The sequence below is a fragment of the Diospyros lotus genome, chromosome 1, assembly GCF_014633365.1.
Source record: "Diospyros lotus cultivar Yz01 chromosome 1, ASM1463336v1, whole genome shotgun sequence".
Taxonomy (NCBI): Eukaryota; Viridiplantae; Streptophyta; class Magnoliopsida; order Ericales; family Ebenaceae; genus Diospyros; species Diospyros lotus.
The window spans coordinates 36,157,248-36,185,236 of record NC_068338.1 but is presented as its reverse complement, the minus strand read 5'-3'; the positions used below and the strand labels follow the sequence as shown (position 1 = coordinate 36,185,236).

At 33.7% G+C, this 27,989-nt stretch overlaps 1 protein-coding gene across 1 annotated transcript; it reads right to left on the bottom strand.

The window, feature by feature from the left end:
• Window positions 1–5,674: 5,674 nt before the first annotated feature.
• On the bottom strand, window positions 5,675–7,410 carry LOC127787288 (uncharacterized). The gene is made up of 6 exons (XM_052315259.1): window positions 7,318–7,410; window positions 7,000–7,111; window positions 6,727–6,896; window positions 6,345–6,624; window positions 6,090–6,259; window positions 5,675–6,000 (listed from the first exon to the last, which is right to left on the bottom strand). Exons 1-6 carry the CDS (start codon window positions 7,358–7,360, stop codon window positions 5,843–5,845), a joined length of 933 nt encoding a protein of 310 aa, XP_052171219.1. The 5' UTR covers window positions 7,361–7,410; the 3' UTR covers window positions 5,675–5,842.
• Window positions 7,411–27,989: the final 20,579 nt, after the last annotated feature.

The following is a 27,989-nucleotide window of genomic DNA, read 5'->3' as shown; positions in this document are numbered from 1 at the left end:
GCCGCTATAATTTGAAATAAATTACTTCAACGACGGTTTACAAACCGCCGCTATATTTGTTCATTTCGCAGCGATTTTATAACCGCCGCTATAATTTGAAATAAATTACTTTAACGACGGTTTACAAACCGCCGCTATATTTGTTCATTTTGCAGCGATTTTGTAACCGCCGCTATAATTTGAAATAAATTACTTTAGTGGCCGCCGCTATATTGGTTCATTTCGCGATGGTTTTATAACCGCCGCAAAATTTAAAATTTAGTGGCGGTTTTTAAACCGTTGCTAAATTTAAAAAAATTGCCGCTAGTTGCAGCGGTTTATAAACCGTCGCTAAAAATATCACTTAGGGGCGGTTATACCAGCGGTTGTTAAAAATCGCCGCTAAATACCGCGCGACGGATGTATTAGCGGCGGTTTTCAAAACCGGCACTAAATCACTTTGCGGCGGTTAGAAACCGCCGCTAAATGCCAAAAAAATTGCCGTTAAAAACCAAATTTTTTGTAGTGGATATTGGTATTCAACCAGAAGTTTTGAGATTTTCGGTTCTTTGAAAAGCATCAACTCCTTGAATTAACTCAATATGACTTGGAAAGGAGGAAGAGATGTGAAACTTTATACAAATTTTGGCATAACCCAGTTTCAATTGATCTTCAGTGATCGCATTTGCATGTATGGGGCGACCAAGGGTACTCGCAATGATAGATAAGCCACTGCTAGTCCAACCTTCTAATGAGAATATTGAGTATACCCGGTTCCCAAACCTTAAGAAATATGTGGCGATCAGCAAATTGCCAAGGCCCAGCGTCAAAGACATGCATCATCTGATCATAGGTTTAAAATCGAAAAAAAAAACAGAAGTCTGAACGATTGCACATGACATCTTTAAGTCCATGTTGCTTCCAAATTTTCTTAGCAAAGTATTAAACAATAGGAAAATGAAGGCGCTTTTCGATAAAATATTGCCTACTTTTCTCAAGAGCGATAGAAGGAAATTGATTAGCAAGTGGTATTTTACAAAAATAAGTTATTATAATAAATTTTATTTACTAATAAATAAAAATAGTGAAATAGTTAATACTCTAACTTGCCCGCCAAATTAAATATAACATGAGAAAACATTACTTTTTCACCTAAGCACCTCAAGCTCCTAGAAGGAAAGCAAAACATCTAAAAATAATAACAAGATTTGCCCAAAAACAGATAGGAAGAAGAAGGAGAAAAGATGTTTTGATATTGTGTTTTTGTTATTTATGTGTTATTTCATATGTAGTGATTTTTGAAAATTAGTATTGATAACATTAAAGTTACTTTGACATTTATGTAAATTTGTAAGATTTTCCTTGGTCACGGTATGTCTCTCATACAAAACATATAATGGAGTGATTATAACATTAAAAATTTTAATAAGATGTAATTTGCTACCAACTCCTCCACACCATGGCATATATATAAATAGGTATAGATAAAAATACAAATATCAATTTATTGGGCTATTAAAAATCACACATTTGTTTATTTAGACTTTTTAAGCAATATTCCGGCCATCACACCCTAAAGATATTAGGGTGTATTTGATTGCATACATTTTCCATAGAAAATGGCTAATTTCCACCCAAATTTTAGCTTTGGAGGTGTTTGATCGACCAAATTTTCTAAGTAAATTATTTTTTCATTTTGAGTCACGTGATGCCCATTTCCCACTTTTACTGGAAAAGATTTTTCCATGGGGGTGCACTGGAATAGATTTTCCCATGGGGGGCTGGAATAGATTTTCTAGGGAAATGGAAAATCAACCCAAGTTTTCCTCTATGCAAATCATTCTAAGCCTCGATCTGCAGAGGAGAAGAAGAGTGGCCGACAGTCGTGAGGAAGATGAGAAGTGCGGCCGACAATCGCGAGGATGAGGGAAAGCTTAGTCGGCAGTCTAAGTGAGAGAGAGGGCAATCGAACAAAAGGGCAAGCAAGAGGTAGAAAGCGACTGAGGGGTGAACGACGATGGCAACAGAGGAATCTCGACAACAGCAGCCAGTGACGACAGTAATGGCAGTAGCGGCCAATGACGGCAACCCTTCCCTTTCGTCTTCGTCTTCGTCACCGTCTTCGTCGAATCTGAGCTCTAATTCGACCTTTTTTCGATTCCCCTTCAATTTGTACTTGCACAGCGTCACCCTCGCTAGAGTCACCATCTTCGACTTCTTCCTTATCACCGTCAACATCAAACCATCATTCGACTTGCAGCCATATTTATATATATATACGTATCTATATGTATGAAAATCAAACACCAAAACTGAAAAAATATAATAATTTTTAAGTCAAAATTTAAGCCAATTAAACATCTTCAATTGATATTTTTCCTAAAATTTAATTCTAGACAATTTAATTGTCTAGAAAATATTTTCTTTCCACCCAAATTCCATGCTTGCAATCAAATGCACCTTAAGTTAAAAGACGAAAATATATAGCCCCCAGGGCATAGGTCGAGCGGTTGAATAAGCAATATGCTGGTGTCAATCCAGTGGGTTGCGAGTTCGATCATCGCTTTACGCAAGGGTCAAAAGTCCAACTTGTAATTTACCTCTCTTAACGTAATCGATGGCATAAGTACTGAAGGCCATGCAAGAGCAGTCATCCCAAGACGAAAATATATATATAAATTCATATGGTTGACTGGGATAGTGTAAAAGAAAGGATGATATTTTAGAATGAGGTTCTTTTTTCTTGTTTTGTTCCCTTTTATTTTGTAATATATAAATAAAATCTAAATATATTCATGTGCATATAATGATAATAAAAAGAAGATTTTAGCTTTTTTTTTTTAGCAGTCATGATAATATATATATATATATATAAAAGCATATACACCTTGTTAGTAATGCATGTTCTAAAATTATTTCTTTACATTTCTTGATATGATTTATTTGTTTAGTTATTGTGTTATACTGAAAAAATGACTTGATGGAAGAGTTGTTTGATACAAAATAACTAGAACAAGTTTTCTCCCAGAATATATAAAAAAACAAATTCACAAACTTTAGAATGAGGGTAAGGCGATGCCTGCCTTCCTATTCAGGTGATAAGACATGCATTTAAAACACAATATATTAAACCTTCACCATCCCTTATATACTTTGTGCCTATTTTTTAACGAACATTCGAATGAGATCTCTCGGCTCAAATTCATTTTGTTTCAAAGATCAAAGTCAAGGGCTTAAGGTTCACTAATTTTCTATCAGATGTGTTTAAAGCTCTCTTGACTCTCTCTCTTAAAATCACATTGTTTTTATATTATTCTGATAAAAGTTTTTATTTCTTTACAAAATGATAAATTAGGAAATTAAGGACATTATCTTTTGAATCCCATAAAAATTTAGTATCATATACATATGTAACATGCATTTTGAGCCCTAGAGCAGGTGACCGTTGTAATAATTAGTATATAATTTTGATGCTTAATCTCAAGAAGAAAGGCTCTGCCAATGCACTACTCTCATAATTCAATCATTCAACTCACTTTCGAGATCTTCAATTGAGAAATATAGTTCAAACAAGTTTGAAGTAGGAAAACTACACATGGTATTTAATTTCATCCACCATGAATTTTGTGCTAATTAAATACTTATTCATATATAAATAACTTGATCTTAATCTTAATTAATAATCATCATAAATAGAAGATTAACCATAGACCTAGGTGGGAACAAGGACAGAGGCGGACAGGGCCATATTTTGATATTCTTGACGTTGGCGGACACGAGTTCGCTCCCTGTCAGATGGGAGCTCCATGTTGTCTTCAACTTCTTCGCGTTTGTTTAGCTTCCCAACAAGTACTTCTCGCTCATGGGTATTTAAATGTGGCATGGTTTGTTACAAAAGGTTAACTTCGCATATACACCGAATTCATCTATTCAATCTAATTATATACATGCACCAACTTGTTGCAGACAACCAACTAAGGCGTTTCCACACGATGATGACGAAATGGGGCGTGGCCAAATTCGTGGAGCTTCAAGTCTTTAATGACTCTTCCAATGGGTACTTGATCAACGATGCCTGAATGTTCGATGTCGAAGTCTTAGTTCTGAAGTAGACTCGCAAAGTCGAGTATTTGTCGGCTTTCGAAAAACCCAATGCCGACAGCTACACCTGGACGATCAAGCCCTCTTCTGCTCTCTCCTTGGGTCATTACGAGTCACAGTGGTTCGTCACTCGAGGCCACAGATGGTACATAATTTCTTTTGTGGTATGACAATCAGTGATGTTAGCTAAAAGTTTAAAATTTAAAATGCAACTTATCTAAATTTGTTTTGCAGCAGGATTCTGATCTGTGCTCGCGGGAACGACGATGGGAAGGGAAACAGTGTTTCGACTTTCCTTTCTCTAGACGAGTCCACGCTACACTGGACACTCGACTCGTTGTGAGATTTACCATCCGCGTGCTTGATCAAAATGAACCCAAAGCAGACCCGGTTGAATTTACAGGTCAGATGATAAAAATTAAAGCTGAATTTAATATCATACTTGACAACAAAATATTTAGGATTAAATAATTTTGTGGGATCCAACTGCAGATGACAACCATTTTTGAAGCGTTGTGCTTGGTAGGGGGAGCTTAAAAGTTCACGCCAATGGCTAAACTCAGTGACCCAAGTAGCCCTACGTGGTGGGAGACACTTGTTTAATGGAAGCTGAAGTTACGTTGTTTGGAATAGTCTCCACAGCTTCTTAATAATCGGGATCAACGTTGTTAATACCGTAAGAGAATTTTCGACACGTAAAATCGTAAAATCGAGTGTAATTCAACTTTAAAATCGTAAAATAATAAGGGTTTTCGGTACAAAAAATCGTAAAATCGTACCCGTAAAATCGGGAGTTTAACAACCATGATCGAGATGATTTTAATATTTGTATTTAATGCGATTAACAAAAGTTGATAGGTAAGAAATAAATTTGGAGATGTTTTAATTACTTTAGAAGAATGAGTGGACTAGAGTCAAGAGATTTATTTCCAACAAAATTAGAAGCAGTATATTTGGGATTTTCCAACAATATATTATTTATTTTTAAATTTAATTAAACGCTCATAATTATATATAGATATATATATATATATTTAAAAAATGTGATGATAGAGCTAAAGTGAGGCTTAATTACGTAGGGAAGCGCATAGATGTGCGATGTCAAAAATGTGATTTTGACAATTGACAAAGAAAATGGATGGATGGATGTTTAATATTATATTTAATTTAGTATTTTTTTCAACATGTTATTGCCATGGCTGATCATCTCTCTAACTCTCACTGGGGGAGTTGGCATCCGCCAAGACTAAATTAAACATCATTCGTCTATGTGCTTCTTTACTTAATTTAATTAAGCTTCACTCTGACTCTATCATCATATTTTAACTCGTTTTTTTAAATAATATATATATATATAATATTATGGGTGTTTAACTAAATTAAATAAAAATAAAACATTTTTGATTTATGATAGAAAATATTACACATTCATTTTATTTATTTAATAATATATATAATTTATGAATTATGATTCAAATTTGATAAATTTAATTAAATAATAGTGTATGATTGCATAGACTATCAATAATGATTAGTGAGAAAGATAAATATATCTACTAACAATAAAATCATCCCGATTCATCAAGAGTGCACAATAAAATCATTCTTCTAAAGTAATTTTATATTTGTTCTAAATTTCATCAAGAGTGCACAATGTATTTACTGTTAAAAACAAGAAAAATTACAACATCTCGAAATTTATTTATTACTCATCAACTTTTTTTAATTGCATTAGATAGAGATAGTAAAATCATCCCGATTGTTAAGAGGCTGTGGAGATTGTTCCGAACAAAGTAACATCAGCTTCCATTACGCAAATGTCTCCCACCAAGTAGGGCTGCTTTGGGTCATTGAGCTTACCCAACGGCATGAACTTTTGAGCACCCCGCGCCAAGAAGGACGCTCCAAAATGGTCTTCATCTGCAGTTGGATCCCACAAAATTAATTAATTGTAAAGATTTTGTTGTCAAGTACGATATTAAACTCACCTTTAATTGTTATCATCTCACCTGTAAATTCAAATGGGTCTGCTTTGGGTTCATTTTGATCAAGCACGCGGATGGTAAATCTCACAACTAGTCGAGTGTCTGGTGGAAGCGTGGACTCGTCCAGAGACAGGAACGCCGAAACACTGTTGCCCTTCCCCGCGCCGATCCCGCAAGGATGGATCAAAATCCTCCTGTGAAACAAAGAAAAGTTGCATTTTAAATTTTAAACTTTTAGTTAACATCATTGACTGTCATACCACAAAAGAAATGATGTACCATCTGTGGCCTCCCGCGACGAACCACTGCGATTCGTAACGATCCAAGGTCAAAAAAGAAAAAGGATTGATCATCCAGGTGTAGCTGCCGGTGTTGGGTTTTTCCAAAGTCGACAAGCACTCGGCTTTTCGAGTCTGCTTCAGAACGAAGACTTCGGCACCAAACACGCAGGCGTCGTCGATCAAGTACCCATTGGAAGAGTCATTAAAGACTTGAAGCTCCACGAATTTGGCCTCGCCCCATTCCATCTTCATCGTGTGGAAACGCCTTAGTTGGTTGTCTGCAACAAGTTGGTGCATGTATATAAATAGAGATTGAATAGATGAAGTCGGTGTATATGTGAAGTCAACTTTTTGTAACAAACGATGCCACATTTAAATACCCGTGTGCGAGAAGTACTTGTCGCGAAGCTGATCATACACGAAGAAGTTAAAGATGGCATGGAGCTCCCATCCGACAGGGAGCGAACTCGTGTCTGCCAACGTCAAGAATATCGAAATATGGCCCTGCCCGCCTCTATCTTTGTTCCCACCTGGGTAAATCGTTAATCTCCTACATATGATGATCAATAATTAAGATTAAGATCAAGTTATTTACATATAAATATATAAGTAATTAATTAGCACAAAATTCATGGACAGATGAAATTAAATACCATTTGTAGTCTCCTACTTCGAACTTGTCTGAACTATATTTCTCCAATGATCTCGTGAATGAGTTGAATGATTGAATTTTGAGAAGGTAGTGTGTTGGCGGAGCCTCTCTTGCTGAGATTTAGCATTAAAATTAAATGCTAATTACAACGGTCATCCGTTCTAGGGCTCAAAATGTACGTTACATATGTATATGATACTGAATTTTTATGGATTTCAAAAGATTGTCCTTAATTTTTAGATTTATCATTTTGTAAAAAATAAAAATTATTATCAAATAACATAAAAACAATACGATTTTAAGTGAGGGAGAGAGAGACCTTTAAACACATCTAATGGAGAATTAGTGAATCTTAAGCCCATGGCCTTGATCTTTGAGACAAAATGAACCGAGCCGAGAGATCTTATTTGAATGTTTGTTAAAAGGTAGACACAAAATTTATAAGGGATAGTGAAGATTTAATATATTGTCTTTAAGAAGAATGGCTTGTCAGCTGAACAGGAAGGCAGGCATCGCCTTACCCTCACTCTAAAGTTTGTGATCTCTTTTTACATATATTAGGAGAAAACTTGGTCTAGTTATTTTGTACCAGATAACTCTTAACATCAAGTTATTCTTTCAGTGTAACACAATTATAACTAAACAAATTATTATCCATTTAGGATAAAAAAAAGTAAAAAAAATCAAATCTTGAAGAAACACTATGTTTTTTTTGTCTAAAGTAAGCAAGGGTAAGTCTAGATGGTTAATTGTGGTATGATATCTCTAGTCTTTATCCAAGTCTTTGTCTCATTATACGTGATTGCACACCGCCATTTATTTGTTTATTTTAATAATATGGTAGCAGAATCTGTTGGTTTCTGTCTTCTCTCTCCTTAGGGGACATTTGTTAAAATGATCAAGATAAGGTGATATCAAAATAAATTTATAATATTTTCCAGACTAAAATATGGAATGATTAAAATAAGGCTATGAAGCATTCCAAGATTTCTATCAGACTGTTTGTTAATTTTTTTGTAATTCACTAATAATTGTACTTTTTATTTCCATGTGTTTGTTAATGCATATGATAAGCACCAAGATACTCTTACCAAAATATTTCTATTATCAAATTCATTCAAAATTATTTATTAACATCAACAATAAGTTATGTCAAGAATAACTATCATACTTTATTATAATAATGTAACAAAATCAGCAATTAGGCAAATAAAATAGAAATATAAAATAAATTTTTGTATTAAAAATTCAATGTTTAACAACAAACCAAAATAGTCATAGATGCATTTACCAAACAGTTATCATCCCAATCCTATTGCAAATAAATAAGAACATAGTTAATCATATAAATCCTCGTAGCAGGAGCAATAATGTAGAAATGATCAAGTAACTCTGGCTTTCTTCTAATTTCACTAGCAACCATGAACCTCTCATTTATGTTTGCAAATGGAATAGCATCCAGAAATTTGGCTAATTCTTCCCTCTACTGCGATCTCCTATCTAATTTGTCACCAATTGAGCACAAATTTTTATCCATTCTCTCTGACAGCTTGTTAATAGAATCACTAACAATTGAAAGCTTATTTGAAGAGCTATTAGCTCCCATCGATCCTCTTATTTTTCTTACTCCCACTCTTGTTGGAATTAGGGATAGTCTTAGTTAATGCAGCTTCCTCTCCTTACTCCTCCAGATTGTTAACCTCCTTCTCCCTTGGTTGTTGTTCTTGATGATTATTCAAGTCTTGGAGTATTTCAGTAGGTGACTGGGCATACTCCCCGGTGGCTCTATCCTTTCCCCAAATTTTCACCCAATCATCATAGTACGGCATGGATTTACCTCTCACATATTTCACATATTTGTCTTTCTATAAATTTAAAATTAAATATTTGTCACCAATATGAATTTTTTTCTAAATCAAATAAATAATAACAAAATTAGTAAAATAAAATTCAATAAATTAATCATTACCTTTTCAAACTCGGCCCATACCTCTTCACTGTCACACTCAATCATCTTAAGTCTGTCATTCCAGCCAAATCCAGTGTTATTCATCAAAGTTTGAAGACAATTGTAGAACGTCTTCCATATATCCATCTTTGAAGTGATATGTGACACAACTTTCAAGTCTATATCGGGGAAAATGGCCTTTAGCCTAACCTGTAGTTTAGCCAAGTAACCACATTTTCACTGGTTATCCTGCTTGAACTTAGGATCCTAACTTAACTACTTTAACAAATTCAACAGAGCTCGTTCTTCATTTACCCTCCACAACCTCCTAGACCTATTGCCTTATATCCACCATTATTAGTATGAGAAGTCCCTCTAGATTTTCCTAGATTTTTTCCTTTAAAATTGTTTGAGTTATTTATGCTTTTCATCTCTGTTTAAAATAATGATTAAAGAAACGTTTATAAATTTTATGGTTAAAAAATGCAGAAAGATAGAAACAAATAAATTATATTACAAACAAGTCAAAAATTTAGATATGACAAACATAAAATTATAAGAACAATGAGTTTTTTTTAGTACATGCATAATTTAATTCTACAATTCGCAAATAACAAAACTTACAAAAAAATATTCAACTCTATAGTTCATTACAAAACACTCCACATTTGCTTGGTACACATAAAAAAAATTGTTCAATTCTACATGTTACACGATACATAATTCATCAAACAACAAAAAAATTAATCAATTCTGCCTAATTGTATACTCATTCCACATTTGTCAGGCTTTATGCAACTGCTATGTTATCCATTCTGCAGTTGGTTCAACAACATTTACACTATCATCAATCTCAGCATTCCAGTCATTATAGTTATCCTCTGCATATTCAACAACTAATGTTCTCATCTCTTTATAAATGAAATTTTGTAAAATACAACAAGCAACAATAATTTTTTTAACTGTTTCAGTGGAGTAGTAAGAGCCATAGCCTAATATTTTTCGAGTCTTTAAACTATCGAAAGCTCTCTCAACTACACTGTGTTCTTGGGAGTGTCTCCAATTGAAGTACTCCTCATGATTTGAAGGAGGAAGATATCCACTTCCGAAAGTTCCTAAGTGATATCGGTGGCCCTTAAATGGTGACAAAAAACCAAGTCCATTTGTGTAGCCAGAATCAACTAAATAATATTTTCCTATAAATATTAAAAAATTAATTAATTAGTTAAATATCTATAACTCACAAAATTTAAAGATAAGTTTTTACGTAATTTACTAGTTGGAACTTTAAAGCCATTAGGTTTTATTATTGCATCTCTCAAAACCCTATTGTTAACTGCTGAACCTTCCCATCTTGGGTAAACATACACAAACTTGCCAAATCTAACAACAACTCCAAGCACATTGGTAGAAATTTTCCCTTTTCTATTTCTCTAATGAGTCTTTTTATTTTCAAACACTGTTACTTTAATATAGGTGCCATCTAGCGCACCTAAACAACACTATACGAAATGCAAATGTTTTAACATTAATATATGATTAATGTGTAACTTCAAAACTAATTCAAAATTACTATTAAGGATTACCTCAAAAAACTTCCAAGACATTTCCGAGCAATTTGTTGATACTAGTTCAGGATCCACAATCATCATTGGATAAAGATTTAAGATGGCGGACAAAACTTTATGGAAAACATTATTAATGGTTTGCCCCTGATCTAGTCCAATCAGTGCTTTGGTATCTATTTTTCATACAATGCGCACAAATATTGAGAAAAACAGCCACCATCTCTTCTATTATGACGAACCTAGTTTCTTTTAAATCAACATGTCTTAACAAATTACATAACAGACCAAAAGTTCTCATATCCATTCTTCTAGTGCATATTGCAGTTATGTTATTATGGAGTAACTTGTTAAGTTGTTCCATCTGTGACCTCATTCTGATGTAAATTAGATATCTACTAGGATTTCCTATCTTACTAGAGATAGGTTCATCCAAATTAAGTTCTGATACTTTTGCAATAGCTATAACAACACTTACTATAGATTAAACAACCAACATATTACAATTATCAGCCATATATAACAATCCCTCAGGATCATCATCAATGTCCCAAGAGTCCTCGTCCCATTCAATGTCAAACTCCTCAAGATCCATATTATCCATTATGACCACAAATAATAATAAAAAAAAAGAGTAAATAAGAACTTCTGGCCACATAACATTATTTTTCAACACATAAATGATTATTCTTGAACAATCAAATAGTAAAAAAGAGGTCACATTGTGGACTGAGAATGTTATATAAAAATTAGATGTTCTATTGTTTGTTTTTGCAAAATGTATATGTCCTATGTGATGATGAAAATTTATACCCTACAAATTAAATGTTAGTGTAGCAGCTAGAATAATGCTTAGAAAAGCACAACCTCAATTTTTGGACTCTTTTGTGTTGGTTATTTTAGTATGTTTGTCATGTTTATTTGAGATAGATAATATCATAGGTGTAGGCTCCTTGTAATCATTGTTTCCATCATAAGGATGAAGAAACTTTCACTAGAAGGGAAAAGTTGTGTGACAGAGCCTAATAGAGAATCATTGCAAAGAAATCTATCTAACAAGGAAGTGAGATAACTGGGAACACAAGAAGCCATGTTTATAAAAACCTGGTGGTTAATTGACATAATCCACAATTATCAGTGAAGAAAAAAAAATGCAAGAACAACTAGTATGGGAACATGTCAAAAGTGTTATGATAAATGCTAAGTTTAGTAGAAACAACAAAGTGCATGAATATGCATATATTATCTAGGTATCACCATACAAAATTGTAGGAAAAACTAAAAAAAAATAACTTAAAAAATAAGACATCTAAAGAATGTTGAAAAACTATAATATTATTAGAATTCAGTTGCACAATAAGATTTTGTATCCCACTTATGGCAAACCAAAAATGATTTGAGTGTATCAAGACAGGAAGGCCCTATCTTGGGTCTCTACTTCATTTATGGATCCCTAAGACTTGATGATTGATCCTATTCCATTTATGGATCACTATAATAAAATTAGCCAAGGAGAAAGGGAAAAAAGGCTAGTATAGGAAGTTCATCACTCCTGTCACTTTTCAAAATGCTCACTACAAAATAAAATGACAAAAAAAGAAAATAAAACCAAAAGCTCTTTTCTAAAAGAATATTTTAATTGATTTGTAAACTCACTCATGCATGCAATAGCAAGACAGTTTGATAATCAGGGACAATTCTAATCAGTTTCTAGAAGAAAATCTTTAAAGATGTGTAAACATACTCATTCAATATGAAGACATATACTATAAAAAAATGGGTATTTAGTAGCGGTTATGTAAATCGTCGCAAAACACAGAATTTTGTGGCGGTTTTAAAACTGTTGCAAACTACTTACTTTGCGGCGGTTTTCTTCTCATTTTGCGGCAGTTAACAAAAACCAGCACAAAATTTTAAAATTAAACAATTTTTAAAAAAATTTTGCAACGGTTTTCCAGAAATCGCTGTAAAATTTATATAATAATTGAAAATTTTTAAAGTTAATTTAAATTACTATTTTTGCGGCGGTCATAAACTGCCTCTAAAATGCTTAATTTAAAAATTAAAGATTAAATTTAGCGGCAATTTTCTATAACCACTGCTAAATTTTGAATAATTAAAAAAAATTATTTTGTAGTGGTTAAAACCGTTACTAAAATCATTAATTTAAAAATTAAAAATTTAATTTAGCCACGGTTTCTAGAAATCGTCGCTAAATTTGGAATAAATTTAAAATTAATTTAAATTATGATTTTGCGACGATCTTAAACCACCGCTAAAATTATTTATTAAAAAATTAATAATTAAATTTGACAACGGTTTCCTATAACCTCGTTAAGTTTTGATTAATTTTTAAATTTAATTTAAATTATCATTTTGTAGCGGTTAGAAATCGCCGCTAAAATTATTAATTTAAGAAATAATATAATAATTAAAAAAATTAATCAATATTAATTTTTTTTAATGATTAAAAAGTAAAATTTATCAACAATTTTGAAGAACCATCACAAAATTTTAAAAAATAATCTAATATTTATATTAAAAATATATAAAAAAATTTAAAAAAATATGTTTAACTCTACTTTTTAATTTTTAATAAATTTATTTAAATTAATTCAATGAATTTATTTTAAGTGTTTTTTGGGGTGATTTAATTTATCCATAAATGTTATATATGTGCGGGTATGCACGTATCTATGATTTCTTACTTAAATTACAAAATGTAAACAAATAGTACATTTGAATGTGTACAATTATTGATAATAAACACACACTACAAATGTTATATAATAATTAATTATTGGTAATATTTATTAAATGTATGTGTTCAAAATGTAAACAAATACTATATTTGAAAAATATCGAGAGATTGTACTATATATTGTCGACATTCAGAATTAGCCAACCGTAATTCGTAGACATGCAATGAGGATATAAGCCCGAAATGCAATATATATATGAACTCCATCCCACCTTTTATTTGGGTTTTAGCAATATATGAGCTTGCTCTGATGAGCTCGGCTCGGGCCTACTAGGCTTGGGGCGATTGGGCCGGCTCGCTGGGTCGAGTCCAATCCATAAGGAGTAGTCCAAGAAATATCCATAACATATATAAAAGGCTTAATACATCTTAAAATCCCTCAACTATTATAAAATATGACATTGAATCCCTCACCTAAAAAACTTCAAGATTCAGTCTTTAAACAATTAAAAAAATATCTTTTTAGTCCTTCGTGTCAATGTGAGTAAACGGCTACGTTATGTTTGTCTCAAACCTATATATACACACATATATATATACATATACACCTGGCTCTATATACATATATATATACATATACACAAACACACACACACAGGGCCGCAACCATCACCCATACCCCCAATCATGGTCGCGGCCATCACCCACCCCCAATATACACAAACACATGCACATGTACACATATGGCCGCTATGAACTCAATCGTTACCCACCCGCCATGGCAGCTGCGATGAATGCAACCATCATTGCGAGAGAGAGAGGGAGAGAGAGAGAAAGAGAGTTGGGCAGGGGTGGGTGATGGGCTGTACAATATATATATATATATAGAGAGAGAGAGAGAGAGAGCTGGCCACAGCCATGGGAAGGGGGTGGGGGTGGGTCTATGTAGGACTTACAGTATATATATATATATAGAGAGAGAGAGAGAGAAAGAGGGGGGGTGAGTTTGTGCAGTTGTATATATATATAAAGAGAGAGAGATATTTGTGCTCTTTCTCTCTCTGATTCGTTCGTTCATTCATGCTTTCTCTGTTCTGTTCCAACCAGAGCGAGACCACCAATGGTTCTTCTCCATTTTTTTCTTCCTTCCTTCTCCCAAAATGTTTCTGATCCTAGCTACCTAGATGATGAGATAGCAACAGCATGAAATCTCTGAGCAGCCTCGGCCTCACCTTGAGCCTCGTTTTCGAATGCCTTTTCCTCGCCCTCCTCGCCGAGCTTTACTACCTTCTATGGTGGAAGAAGAAGATCGCTAACAGGGAGCTTGATGATCCCGGCTACGACGGCACCCCGACCAAAGAGTTGCTCTACATTTTCTATTGGAAGAAGCCCTCGTCTCTCAGCTCCACCGCCACTCTCGACCCGCAAGAGCTCCGCTCCAACTCCCCTTCCGCCGAGGACTAGTGGCCTGAGACTGAGCTTGCTGGCCAGCCTAGGTTTCTATTCACGATTAAAGAGGAAACGAATGAGGATTTGGAGTCCGAAGACGGCAAGTCTAGAAAATGGTCGAGAAGCTGAAGCTTGAGCAATGGGATTAATGTCTCGGTGGAGACTCCGTTTCTCACCCCCATTGCTTCGCTGCCGTATTTCACGTCGTCACGCAGCCCCATAGCCTTCTCCAGCAATGGGTTCAATCCCCTCTTCGAATAGTCATCGCTGCCTGCCCAACTCAAGTTCTTGAAAGACGCTAAAACCAAACTTCACAGAAGAAAACTGGGTCAAGAAGTTGAGGGGGAAGTTCACAAGGTCGAAGGATCGTCGATTCAACAAGATGAAGAGAATGATTCTTTCATTACACTGGTTACGATAAGAACAGAGAGGCAGAGATGAAGCACTATTCGAGCTCTTCACAGGTGCTTCCTCTGAGCTCGTCGCCTTCCTCGTTCAGATTTCAGACCACCCATTAACCTCAAAAACAGAAGAAAGAAACCCATCTCAGATTAGAGCTTCGTGGACTCAATAAGATTGTTTTTGTTGCTTGGTTTGCCTGAGAATATGGTGGTTTCTGGCAATCTTTTTGGGAGTGTATTTCCTGAGGGTATGATGATGTGATTAAAGTTGCAGGCGCAGGGGCCGTGTTGGAAGCATTCATGGGGAAAAGTGGCGAAGCCTGCCTGCCGGGGACCCAAAAGGGGTGAGTTTTGCTTTATTTAATCTCCATGTCCCCTGAGACATTACCTATAATCAACTGTTCATTGCGTGGTTGCAATTGTATATATATATATATATATTTCACTGAGACTAAATTATGTCACGTATCTTAAACGGTGCGTGATGTCACACACAAACAGATGTAAACGGTAAGGACTAAAAATGTATCTTTTTAATTGTTTAAAGACCGAATCTTGAGGTTTTTTAAGTGAGGAACTCAATGTCATATTTTGTAATAGTTGAGGGACTTTAAGATATATTAAGCCTATATAAAAAGGAGTGTAAGGGTTATCTTGTCAATTTCTTTCTCTCTATAAATAGAGAAACTTTTCACTAAATTAATATATGTTCACAATCTTACTGAAACTATAATTTCATTTCAGACATAAAATTGTGATTCAACTAAATTAATATATGTTCACAATCTAAACTTGTTTTTCTCTTTGCAAGCATCTTAGAGACGTCAAAAGACACTCTCTTGCATCTCGATCGAGATATTTTCTCGCATAAAAAAATTTATTATTATATTTTGACAATTATAGTGTAAATTTAGCATATAATAATGATGTGTTAAAACTTAACTCCAACATGCAATTTTTATTAGAAAAAAAAAATATTTTTAAAATAAATTCATGAAATGTCTCCTTATTTCTTACACGTGTATTATCAAAATCATTTCTAAATTCTCTCAATGCTCGTCTTTGTGCGTCGGTGTAACACCCCGTTTTTCCCAAGCGTGCGTTAACTCGAGATTTCAGGAATATTTTTTTTTTCAATATTATATACAACATAAGTCTCTAGATATACATACCCTCACCATAATCATTTCCCAACAATCCCAATTATACCTTCTCAACATATCAAAATTAAAAAATTAATAAACTAAGACAAGTATTATCAATCACATCAGCGAAAGTAAGATCGAAACCTCAATGATATATAACCGACAATTCCTTTTACAATAACCAATTCGATGTTTCACATGAAAATATCAAAATATTACACAACCTCTAAACATCGTAATCATAGACAAAAACCCACGAACACTAAACATAGCAGCTGCATCTCGATGGCATTCTTTCCCTTGGCGCCACTACTTTCACCTAGAACGTTTGAATATTTTAGGGACATAGTCCAAGTTAGATGTTGAATCATCTAAGTGAGATTTCAAAAACATTTTCATGCAGATATGCAAAATCATATATAAAATTGATAAATCCCGACATGCCCCAGCCTAAGAGAATCCCACATAGCACTAATTAGCCCTAATCGAGGAAATGCAATCTCTCTAAAGGCGACACGACCACATCGACCCATTGGCAAACACAATCCTGCTTAAGAGGGACAACCTTGGCATATGAATCCGGGAATCACCCCATTTTCATTGTTAGGCATTACGCTCCTACTCAAAAGCATTCCCAAAACCCAACCCAACACAACCCTAGCCCCCAAGAGTATCATATCAGCACTATCCTCGGAATCAACGTCACCTCGGTATTAATGCTATTGCTCAAAGGAACCTGGGGTGGTGTCCGCTCTCAGCCCCGCCACTTGAGCCCACAACCGGGGTGGTGTCCACTCTCAGCCCCGCCACTTGAGTACCGTAGGGTGAAGTCCGTCTCTGCCCCGTCCCAAGTGGATCACCTAGCATTAATCCTTGGTACACATCTCGAGTGCTGTCACTTAGGGCTACGTCGCAGGTTAACCACCCACGTCCCACATGGACAACACATAACATGCCAATGTCGAAAAATCATAACATGCATAACTTAAAATTAACGTTTCGATATATGCAATTTATCATACGAAATTTAATGGATGTGTAAATAACCATTTGGACAAACCAAGCCATAGGGATGAACACCCACAGTAAACCATTCACATGCTACTATAAGTCCTTTCAGGTAGAACCACTCACCTTTAGGCGCAATTCAAATTCTTCTTGAAAAGCACGGTACGCCTCAATTTGCGTGCCCACCTCAAACTTCGCACGAGTCACTTCGCCTCAACCCTCAAGGCATCCTAATTATCATATTTATCCAACAATTATAATTTTTCCTTAATTTTCTCACATTTTCCTATTTTTTCTCCCATTTTTTTCTTCTCTAATAATCCAAAATAAATATCTACACAGCTATTTTTTCAAATATTTTTACATAATAATTTATAAAATATTTTTCCAAGAATTTTGAAAAAAAATCAGAATTTACCTATGTGGCACGTGCCCCCACGCGCCAGTGAGTGGACTGGGAGATTTGGCTGGCGCGTGACAGTCACACGCCGATCATCTTCTTCATTTTTTCGGTCGCCGGCGATGCTCCGATGCCCGATTTTCCTACACCGATCGAAAGCCCATCTTTAGTCGATCATGATGGTATCGACCTCCAACCGAAAAGCCACCAGAAAAGCCTCCGATTGGGCATTTACAGGCGCGGCGCAACGGTCCACCTCCCTTCTCCAATTAGCCTTTGAAACCCCTTCAAATCACCTCTAAAACTCATGAAACTTACCAAAAATGCTCCTCTTGCCTCAAGGATCAAAAGCCCCTTATTGGTTTCCCTCGATTCGCCCTCAAAACCGAGCAATTTGATGCTCCAAATTCGGCCAAAATCCTTGGCTATTTATAGTCCAAAACCGACCCCCACGTGGCAAATTTCCGGCCAAAACTCCTCCCACACGCCTCCTAGACCGTCCTTGGCCATGGCCTGACGAGATTTTCTGCCCAAATCTCTAGATTTTCAGGCCAAAATCTCGACTAGATCTGCCATGCGCGTGCATCTTTTTCGAAAATTGCAGTTTGGCCCTCTTAAAATTTTCTTTTGCATTTTGGCCCTTATCCTCAAGCCCCTAATCTTTCTAACACCATCACTAAGACCCTCAAGATTACTACTTCTCATTTTTCCCTTGAAACTCCTGAAAAATTACCTTTTTGGCCTCCCTCGGGCAATTTTAGAAAATTACACTTAGGCCCGATCGATCGTTTTGACCTTAAATCCACTCGATTCAACCCGAAATCACTTAAGGGTTGTTCTATACATAAAATACTAGTCCTTGACATGCTCTGTTGACTTTTTGGATATTGTCTATAACAATTCGGTATTACGACCTAATCGGCAGCTGTATTTTTACTGTACCAAAAACTGTTCTTGATCTTATTTCTTTTATCACTAAAAATCATAATTTAAATCACTCGTTGATACTATACCATTTTCCTTGGCTATCTAGGGTCCGGGGTACTCCCTCTGACTAATTCGGTAGTCCAAAGATGCATTAGTGTACCCTATAGTCTCATTTTTCTGCAAATTCCATTTATGCCCTTCATTAAATACCGTTTATATTCTCAAACCATTCTCGAGTATTACAGTCGGGCTCTTTGTTTTTTTTTTTGTCGATCATCGCTTGACCTCTTTTGTATAACAGTCGTATATCGTTAGTTTTTTAAATTTATTCTTTTTCCAGTGCTTAGTTTTACTTTCGTTGTTTACAAGTTTTGTTTCATTATTTATTTTTTTATGCTAGAAAATATGTTGATCAACATAGGGCTACACCATACAAGACAACCCTTGCACACACCTTTTTCCCCTCACTGTTCACAAGGACCCTCACTACAAGAGCCTAAAGCTATCTGAAATACTAGCTTCCTTCCCCTCACAACAATCCAACCCATGCTTATACAATGAATATGACCAAAAAATTCCAAATTTTCCAATTGCTCTACTCTGGATAATAGGCTAGTCTAGGACACTCCCAAGAGATTCTCCTTGCTGTTTTATTTACACAGCATACCAGATTTCATCCCTTGCCCTTAGCATTAGCTAATTTTATATCCTATTGGTAGAGTTTTCCCTCATAGGTGAGATCCCTAGCTTTTAGAAGATCTAGGCATACCTATTCCTAAAACTCCATTCTCCTAACCCTTCTCATACCAGAAACAAAAATTAATTAATGCAAATGTCAAAAATACTAGCTTTTAGATGATGATCCAATGCCTAATGTTGAAAATGTTGATGATGAGGATATATAATTCTATGGATTTAATTAATGCAAATGTAGAATATTATATTGCATTTTACTTTGCTTATTATATTATTGTTAGCCTCTTTTTTCTTTTGCATACCTAGGAGTTCATGTGTCTATTTTATTTTGCCTTTCATTTTGTTTTGTTTTGCTTTGCTTTATCTATACATGCATGTTTTTCTCATTTATAAAAAAATGCAGCCATAATTAGGAAGAAACGTCTAAGAAAGACAGGCACTACCAATTTAGGTGGAGATGCCTCACTTACCACACATGTTTCAGCATCATTGTCAACTCCACCACAACCCCCAGCATCATCCCCAGCTCCACCACAGCCTCTAGCATCCTCTCTATCTCCACCACAGCCTCCATTATTTGCCCATGCCCCATCACAGCCTCCAGGATCTAGCTAGACTCCATCAGAATCATCCACCCCACATCTATCTCAGGATTTTCCACACGCTCGTCTACATCATGCCATTACTGGACAATTAATGTGATAGGTATGCACAAAATATTTAAATTGAGTGTAATTATTATATACTTGCATCAATTATTAAATTAGGTATATGTATTTGATTGATAGATGAACAGGGAGTTATAAAACAAGAAAAGCTAAGGCTTAAGGATGTTTGGTTACTTGCACATGGAAGGCGTGTCATGTTAGAGTTTAATGAATCACTCCAACCAATAGGAGATGCAGCTAGACTTCTTGGAGGGATTTTAGGAGAGTTAGCTTCCAATTTTGTTGCTTTTTCTTGTCAATTACGAAAGCTAGCATAAAGTTCCCAAGGCATAGAAAGATGAAATTTACAAAAATAGAGTCATGGTAATTAACTAATATTTGTTGTTTTGATATATTTTTTGAATATTTTTTTATAATTAATATTGTTATTTTTTGAAGGAAAAATTTAATGTTGGTGAAGAATTTCATTTTGAGAAACATTGGAAAAAAATGGAAGGACAATAGATGCAAGTTATACCACGAGTGTTATGATCCCACTATTGGTCGAGAAGCAAATCTTATAAAACATCCACCAGGAATCTCACAAGACCAGTGGGCAAGTTTCATTGATTATCGTGCACGCAAGGAAACTAAGGTGATGTTACTAATCTTGCTTATAAGATTACTAATTTTTATACAATTAAATAATTATAATTCAACTAATGATGCTTTTGTTGGATTTCTAGGAGATGTGTCTAAAAAATAGTGAAAATCGATCCAAATTAACAATCCCACACACTGGAGGATCAAAGAGTATGGCAAGAAAAAAACATGAGATGGTAATATTACAAATACTACAAAAAAATTGGCATTTAGTGACGGTTTTGAAAACCGCCGCTAAATCATCAGCCGTTGCGGAGCATTTAGCGGCAGTTTTGACCAACCGCTAGAATAACCGCCGCTAAATCATATTTTTCGCGACGGTTTTAAAACCGTCGCAAAATTAGTGATTTAGCAGCGATTTTTAAAATATATAGCGACGGTTTTTCAACTGCTGCTAAAATTAAAAAAAAATTAAAAAAATTAAAATTTTTAATTTTAGCGGCGATTTTAGAAACCGTCGCTAAAATTAAAAATTTTAATTTCTCCCACCCGCCGCCCGTGCCCACCTCCGAGCTAGCCACGTGGCCGCATGTCCGCGCGCCACATGGCGAGGCTGAAAATTTCCAGCCTCCCCTTCCCCAATTTCGAACCCACAACCTCCCCTATGCACATGCATGCTTGTAACCGTCTGATCTGCTAACCTCGCTTGTCATATAACCGCATATATAAATTATATACCACTACTTTCCAGAATTATATTTTATATTTTTTAATATAGAAAGAAAAATATTAATTAATTTATTATTTTTTAAAAGAGTAAAGGAATAAATTAAAAATAAATTAATTGAATTAAATTAACTAAATTAATTTATTAAAAATAAAAAAATTATATTTTTTAAAAAATTATTAAAATTTTGTTAAATTTATTTTTATTTTTATTTTTTTAAATTAAATTTTTAGTTAACTAGTGGTGAACCCGTGTGATATATGAGAGAGTTTAATTTAAAAATAAAAAAATAAATTTATTATTTTAAATAATTTTAACAAAATTGATAATTATAATTTTTTTAATCTTTAATCATGTTGAAAAAATTTAATTTTACTTAATTATTCACTATTCAATATGCTAATGAAGAACACTTTTAATTCAATATACTTATAGTTTTTTTTTATTATATTATATTTATTTATAAATAAATATTATAAAATCTATAATATTTCAACTTAAAGACGTTCATTATTTTTTATTTATTATATTATAATTATAAATATAAATTAAAACTCTTAAATATGAGTAAGAATAAGTTTTTTCAATAATAACAAAATTTTAAAAAAATAAATTTTGATTTCTTTCATAGTCTTAAAAATGTGATACCTTAAATATTAATTAGCATTGAAAAACCCTAGTATTTGACAACCTTAAATAATTTTTTATAAATTTGTTAAGACATCACATTTTAAGTTTTGGAGGGAAATTGTATTTTTGAAGACTATCCTACTTTTACATATATAAATATACAAATTACAAAATGTAAATTATTAATGTAATAAATACTAAATGCAAATCATTAATTTGGGGGAAAAATTTATTATTACTTATTATTTCAAAGCAATTGAAAATTTTAAATTATTAATTTAAATTACAAAATGCAAATTATTAATGCAATCAGTATTAATTGTAAATCATTAATGCAAGTTTTGGAGGAAAATTTCTTTTTTCAAGATTATCCTACTTTTTTATATATATAAAGATGCAAATTGCAAAATGTAAATTATTAATGCAATAAGTACTAAACGCAAATCATTAATTTGGGAAAAAAATTTATTACTACTTATTATTTCAAAGCAATTGAAAATTTTAAATTATTAATGCAAATTACAAAATGTAAATTATTAATGCAATCAGTATTAATTGTAAATCATTAATGCAAGTTTTGGGGAGAAATTTATTTTTTCAAGACTATCCTACTATTATATATATAAAGATGCAAATTATAAAATGTAAATTATTAATGCAATAAGGTGTTAAATGCAAATCATTAATGCAAGTTTTGAGGAAAAAATTTATTATTACTTATTATTTCAAAGCAATTGAAAATTTTAAATTATTAATGCAAATTACAAAATATAAATTATTAATACAATAAGTATTAATTGCAAATCATTAATGCAAGTTTTGGGAGGAAATTTCTTTTTTCAAAACTATCCTACTTTTATATATATAAAAATTTTGTAATTAATTTAAATTAAATTTTAAATTTCTTTTAAGATTTTATATTTTTTTGTTAATTTAATTCAATTTAATTTTAATTTTAATTTTAAATTATTTAATTTTTTTTTAATTTAGCTGCGATTTTTCAAAAATCGCCGCTAAATTAAATTTTTTAATGAATTTTGCGGCGGTTTTGAAAAATCGCCGCAAATATTAATTTAATTTTAATTTTAAATTATTTAATTATTTTTTAATTTAGCGGCGGTTTTGAAAAACTGCCGTTAAATTAAATTTTTTGATGAATTTTGCAGTGGTTTTGAAAACTGCCGCAAATATTAATTTAATTTTAATTATAAATTATTTAATTATTTTTGAATTTAGCGGCGATTTTTGAAAAACCGCCGCTAAATTAAATTTTTTAATGAATTTTGCGACGGTTTTAAAAACCGCCACAAATATTAATTTAATTTTAATTTTAAATTATTTAATTATTTTTTAATTTAGCGAGGATTTTTCAAACTCGCCGCTAAATTAAATTTTTTGATGAATTTTGCGGTGGTTTTGAAAACCGCCGTAAATGTTAATTTAATTTTAATTTTAAATTATTTAATTATTTTTAATTTAGCGGCGGTTTCTCAAAAACCGCTGCTAAATTTAATTTTATTTTTTAATTATTTAATTATTTTTTAAATTTAGCGGCAATTTTTTGAAAATCGTCGCAAAATTGAATGTTTTAATGAGTTTTGCGACAGTTTTTCAAAATCGCCGCAAAATGTTAAAAAAATCGCCGCTAAAATAGTATTTTGTGGCGATTTTAGAAATTGCCACTAAAAATTTATTTTTTTGTAGTGAAAAGTTTATCCTAAGTATGAATTTTTTATTCTAACATCAACTAACATTTATGTGAAATTATTCTAAATTATAGGAAATTAAGAGTGGTCAGCCAGTGAGTAGGGGTTTATTATACATTGCGACACATAAGAAGAAAGACGGATTTTTTGTGAATGAAGGAGCACGAACTATAAGCTTAAGTTTTGACACAGGCATAAACTTTACTTTCAAATTTATTTGTTTTTATAGTGTTTGTTTCTAGACTCCTTTTGGCAATTTAAGTGCTTAGTTAATTAAATTCCCTTAATCAACGATGTTTTCTGCTGTCGCTTAATCCATTATCTTTGGGTTATATCACCTTCTCAACATGATGTTATTTTTGTCATTTTCAAAGGGACAAATGAACATTCTCTCTTATATTTATTTATTTTGTATTTTAGTGATGATCAAACATGTTTCATGTTTCTTCTCTTTGCTTTGAATCTACAATTGCTTTGAATCAAAAATCCAAATAAAGTATATATGTGTATATGTGTGTGTGTTTATTCCCTTTCTGTTATTCCTTTTGTGTATGATAAAAAAAAAATTCATTATTCACATATTTTCTATATATCCAATTTTGTGCATAATAAATTTGCAAAATACTAGAATAGATGGTACTGTAACGCTCCGCTTTCCCAGGCGCGTTATGGATTGGGACAATTCTTAGACAATAATTTTTTTTTCTTTCAAACTAATGCTAAACCATATCATCTCTCGAATCCATCCCAGAATTCCCATACATTAATCTCGAAAGAGAATCATTATACACATCAAATGCAGAAGCTGAATCGAACCTGCTCATGGCATTTATTACAAAGTTGATACATAAGCTTCTGAAAATAAATTAAAATGTACATAATTCTTGAACTATTCATATTACAACATAACATGGCACATTTACTCGTTTCTTGACGTCTCGCGTCACTACACATCTTCAACCTTTGTATCATCACTACAAATCCCGACTAGAACGTCAAATGTTCCAGGGGCGAACCCAAGTTAGATGATGAACCATCTAAGTAAGGGTACATAATGCTATATCATGTGTGTATGCAATGTCTTTTCTCGTAAGTGTCAACTGCACCCCTCATGCTACCTACCATTTTTGCGACCACCTCTTTCGAAGCTGGGGTGTATGGGTGCACCATTGGTAAAGTAGCGGTGCCAGTTCGTACTCCCTACGACCTCAATGCGAGTGATCAATGATATCAACGTATATTTATGCATTTCATAGTCATGTCATATATGCAATCTACGTGATGGGCACATATCAAAGTATGTCAATATGATGAAAACATTTTCGAGAAACATAAATCATTTACAAACCAAACATTTTTCATAAAATTAAATGCAGTTGGGAAGTACCACTTACGTTCTCAAGTTTATCGGGCTACCTCGATATCTGTGCCTTGCGTCTTGCATCGCTTCGATTTGCATGTCAACCTCAAAATTCGCACAAGTCATTTCAACTTAAGACTCAAAGCATCCTAATCACCATAATTATTTAAATAAACATTAAAATCTATTTTTTCATAATTTCTTGCATTTTCTTTAATTTTCTCTATTTCTTCTCAATAAATTCAAATTAAATATTTCTAAAATCTTTTCTCAAATATTTCAGTACGACAATTCATAAAATAATATTTTTGAATTTTTGAAACTTTCTATGAAATTTTACTTACCTTAACTTAGCATCTCTGACTTCCTCGATATGCGTGCCCTATCTTTGAAACCTGTGTCCGGGCCGTTTTCTTGCCCAAAATCTCCGAAATATCCAATCGCTAATTTTTTGAATTTTTCCGAGACCTTTTCCTATTTTTTCTTCTTTTTCTTTCTTTTCTTTTTCCTTCTTTTCTTTTTTTCCACTCCATCTTCTTCCTCCAGCTCCTCTCTCCCGGCTGCAACTCCCTCTTCTCTTTTCTTTCTTCTTCTTTCTTTCTTTCTTCTTCTTCTTCTTCTTCTTCTTCTTCTTCTTCTTCTTCTTCTTCTTCTTCATTCCCTTCTTTTCTTCTTCCTCTCCTTTCTTCATTCTTCACACAGCACCCGCGCATGAACAAAGCACCGCAGCTACCGGCCTTGCCGCCGCCCACGCTGGCCGCGTTCGCCGCCTCCCTTGCTCCCCGCTGGCCTCCCCGGCCACTGCAGCACCTCGTCGTGCCGCTGCTGGCAGCCGCACGCGACCGTGGCTGGTTGCAGCTTTGCTGCAACTGGTTGCCGCCATGGCTGCCATGGCCACGGCCGCTTCCTCCGGCTGCTTCCCGAGCCTCTATCGAGCACGTAGGTTGCCGGTGTACCTGGTTGGGCCGCCTTCCGCCCTCTTGAGCTTGTTGCCCAGCTATTGGAGCTCGCGCTCGAGCTACCATGGTTGCGGCTTGTGGCCATGGTTGCTGCCTGCTTCCGGCTCTCTCTCACTCTCTCCCTTGCTTTGATGCTTCTTAATTGGCCAAACTCCCTGCCTATTTATAGGCAACATCCACCCTCAACTCCTTTGGCCACCCTTCTTAGCATGAAGATCACGCCATTTAAAGTTGCAGGGCATGGCCATTAATTTTGCAAGGCATGGCAACACTTGCGTATACATATATATTTATATATAGTTCACCATATTAATTAATCAATCTCCCTACCATACCTATGCCATGATTCTTGCAGATTGCCCTCAATTCTTGCAGCAAATTGCTTGCAAATCTTGGCCACAAAAATCTGACAAAGAATGGCCATTCACGCATATATATATATACATATATATATAATTAGATATTACATTATTAAATTAAGAAAAAATTGCTCATTAAACCCAATTTCATCCCTATTGCACTTGTGCAATTCTCTAATTGCAATTATGCCCTTAAATCTTAAATTAATTTGCATTACAATACCGAAAATCCACAATTAATAATTTAAATTTTACTCGATATAGACGATTTTGCCTTTGCGTCTTCTCGGGATCTTTGTTTCATCTTGAAACCACTGAAGGGTTGATCCTAACGCAAAATCGGAGCCCCCCTAAGGTTCCGTTGATCTTTCTCTCAACACGATAAATCCTATCTCGGGATGCTCATCAATGCCATATCATTTTCTTTAGATAATTTCACTTTGAGACATTCCCTGCAGTCGATTCGGTACTTATAACTGCTATCAATTTAATTTTTTGGTATTCTAAACTTATTAAAATTACGTGGCAACCTTATCTAAACATGGTTATTACAGGTATGATTTTTCATATTCTATATGCATAATTAATAACGCACATCTGGTTAAGGTGTACTAATTTGGGTAATATTATATGCATATCACATTTAGAGATAAATTTATAAATTGAATCGGTTGTAACCAAATGATTTATCCATAAGACTTGTGAAATTTACTCAATTTAGTAAACATGCTTTCAAAATTATTGTATTTGATCACCAACCCAAATGGGGTTATTAGGTATTTTAATTTTGTGGAATGAACCGGGGTAGACTCATAATTATTGTATTCAATCACCTACTCAGGGAAGGTAATTTCGAAGCATCTAGTTTGAGAAACACTAGCAAAGAAGTTCTATAAAATGTCAAAACTTGTATACTCTTAGAATTTGAGCCCAATTTTATTACTTAAGCCTGATATACTACACTCTTGTCATATAACTTTTAATTAGCCTTGGTGTGAATAACAATGTTCCACTAATTGAGATGTTGGGGCATTACAGACTTACAGTTATTGTGTTATAAATTTTGAAAGATTTTAACATAAAAGTAAGGAGTTTTAAAAAATGCATTACATTTTCTCAAATCAAATTAGAATTGGCAATAGCATGATTTATGTTCGCTACAAAAATTCATGCACATATACCTTTTCAATTAATTACATTTTTCTAAGATTTTTTTTTTTTTTTTTGTGACAATTTGGACATGCTCAGTCTTGTTAACCTTACGGGCTGAGCTTGGCTTAGGACTCTTTGGCCAGCTTAGGTCTTGAATCTTAAGTTACAAAGGCCTAAACACTAACCCTAAATCTCAAATTACAGAAGGCTATGTTAGATAGAGCCTTAGCTAACAAGGACTGTTGAGATAGATCCCAGAGCGAGCAAGGGATGAAGCCAACCGTGACTAGGACTCTTTCTATAAATTAGTAATAAACCTGAAATATAATAGAAATAAAATTTCTATACTATCTAAAAATTAGTAATGCTTCTTAAGATCATATCTATCGGAGATTTTACTTGAAAAATATGTCTCGATTCAATGGCACCTCTTCTCTTTTAAGATCCAATTTTCTAAACATGGGTGGATGATTTCATATTGCAGTTAAAATGGAGTTTTTCATAGTGAAAATGTAAATGTACGGTCCCCATTGCCCATTTCCACTTTTGCAATTATAAGCAACTAAAATGGTTTGGTTTAAGGTGTTTATTTTATTTTATTATTATTT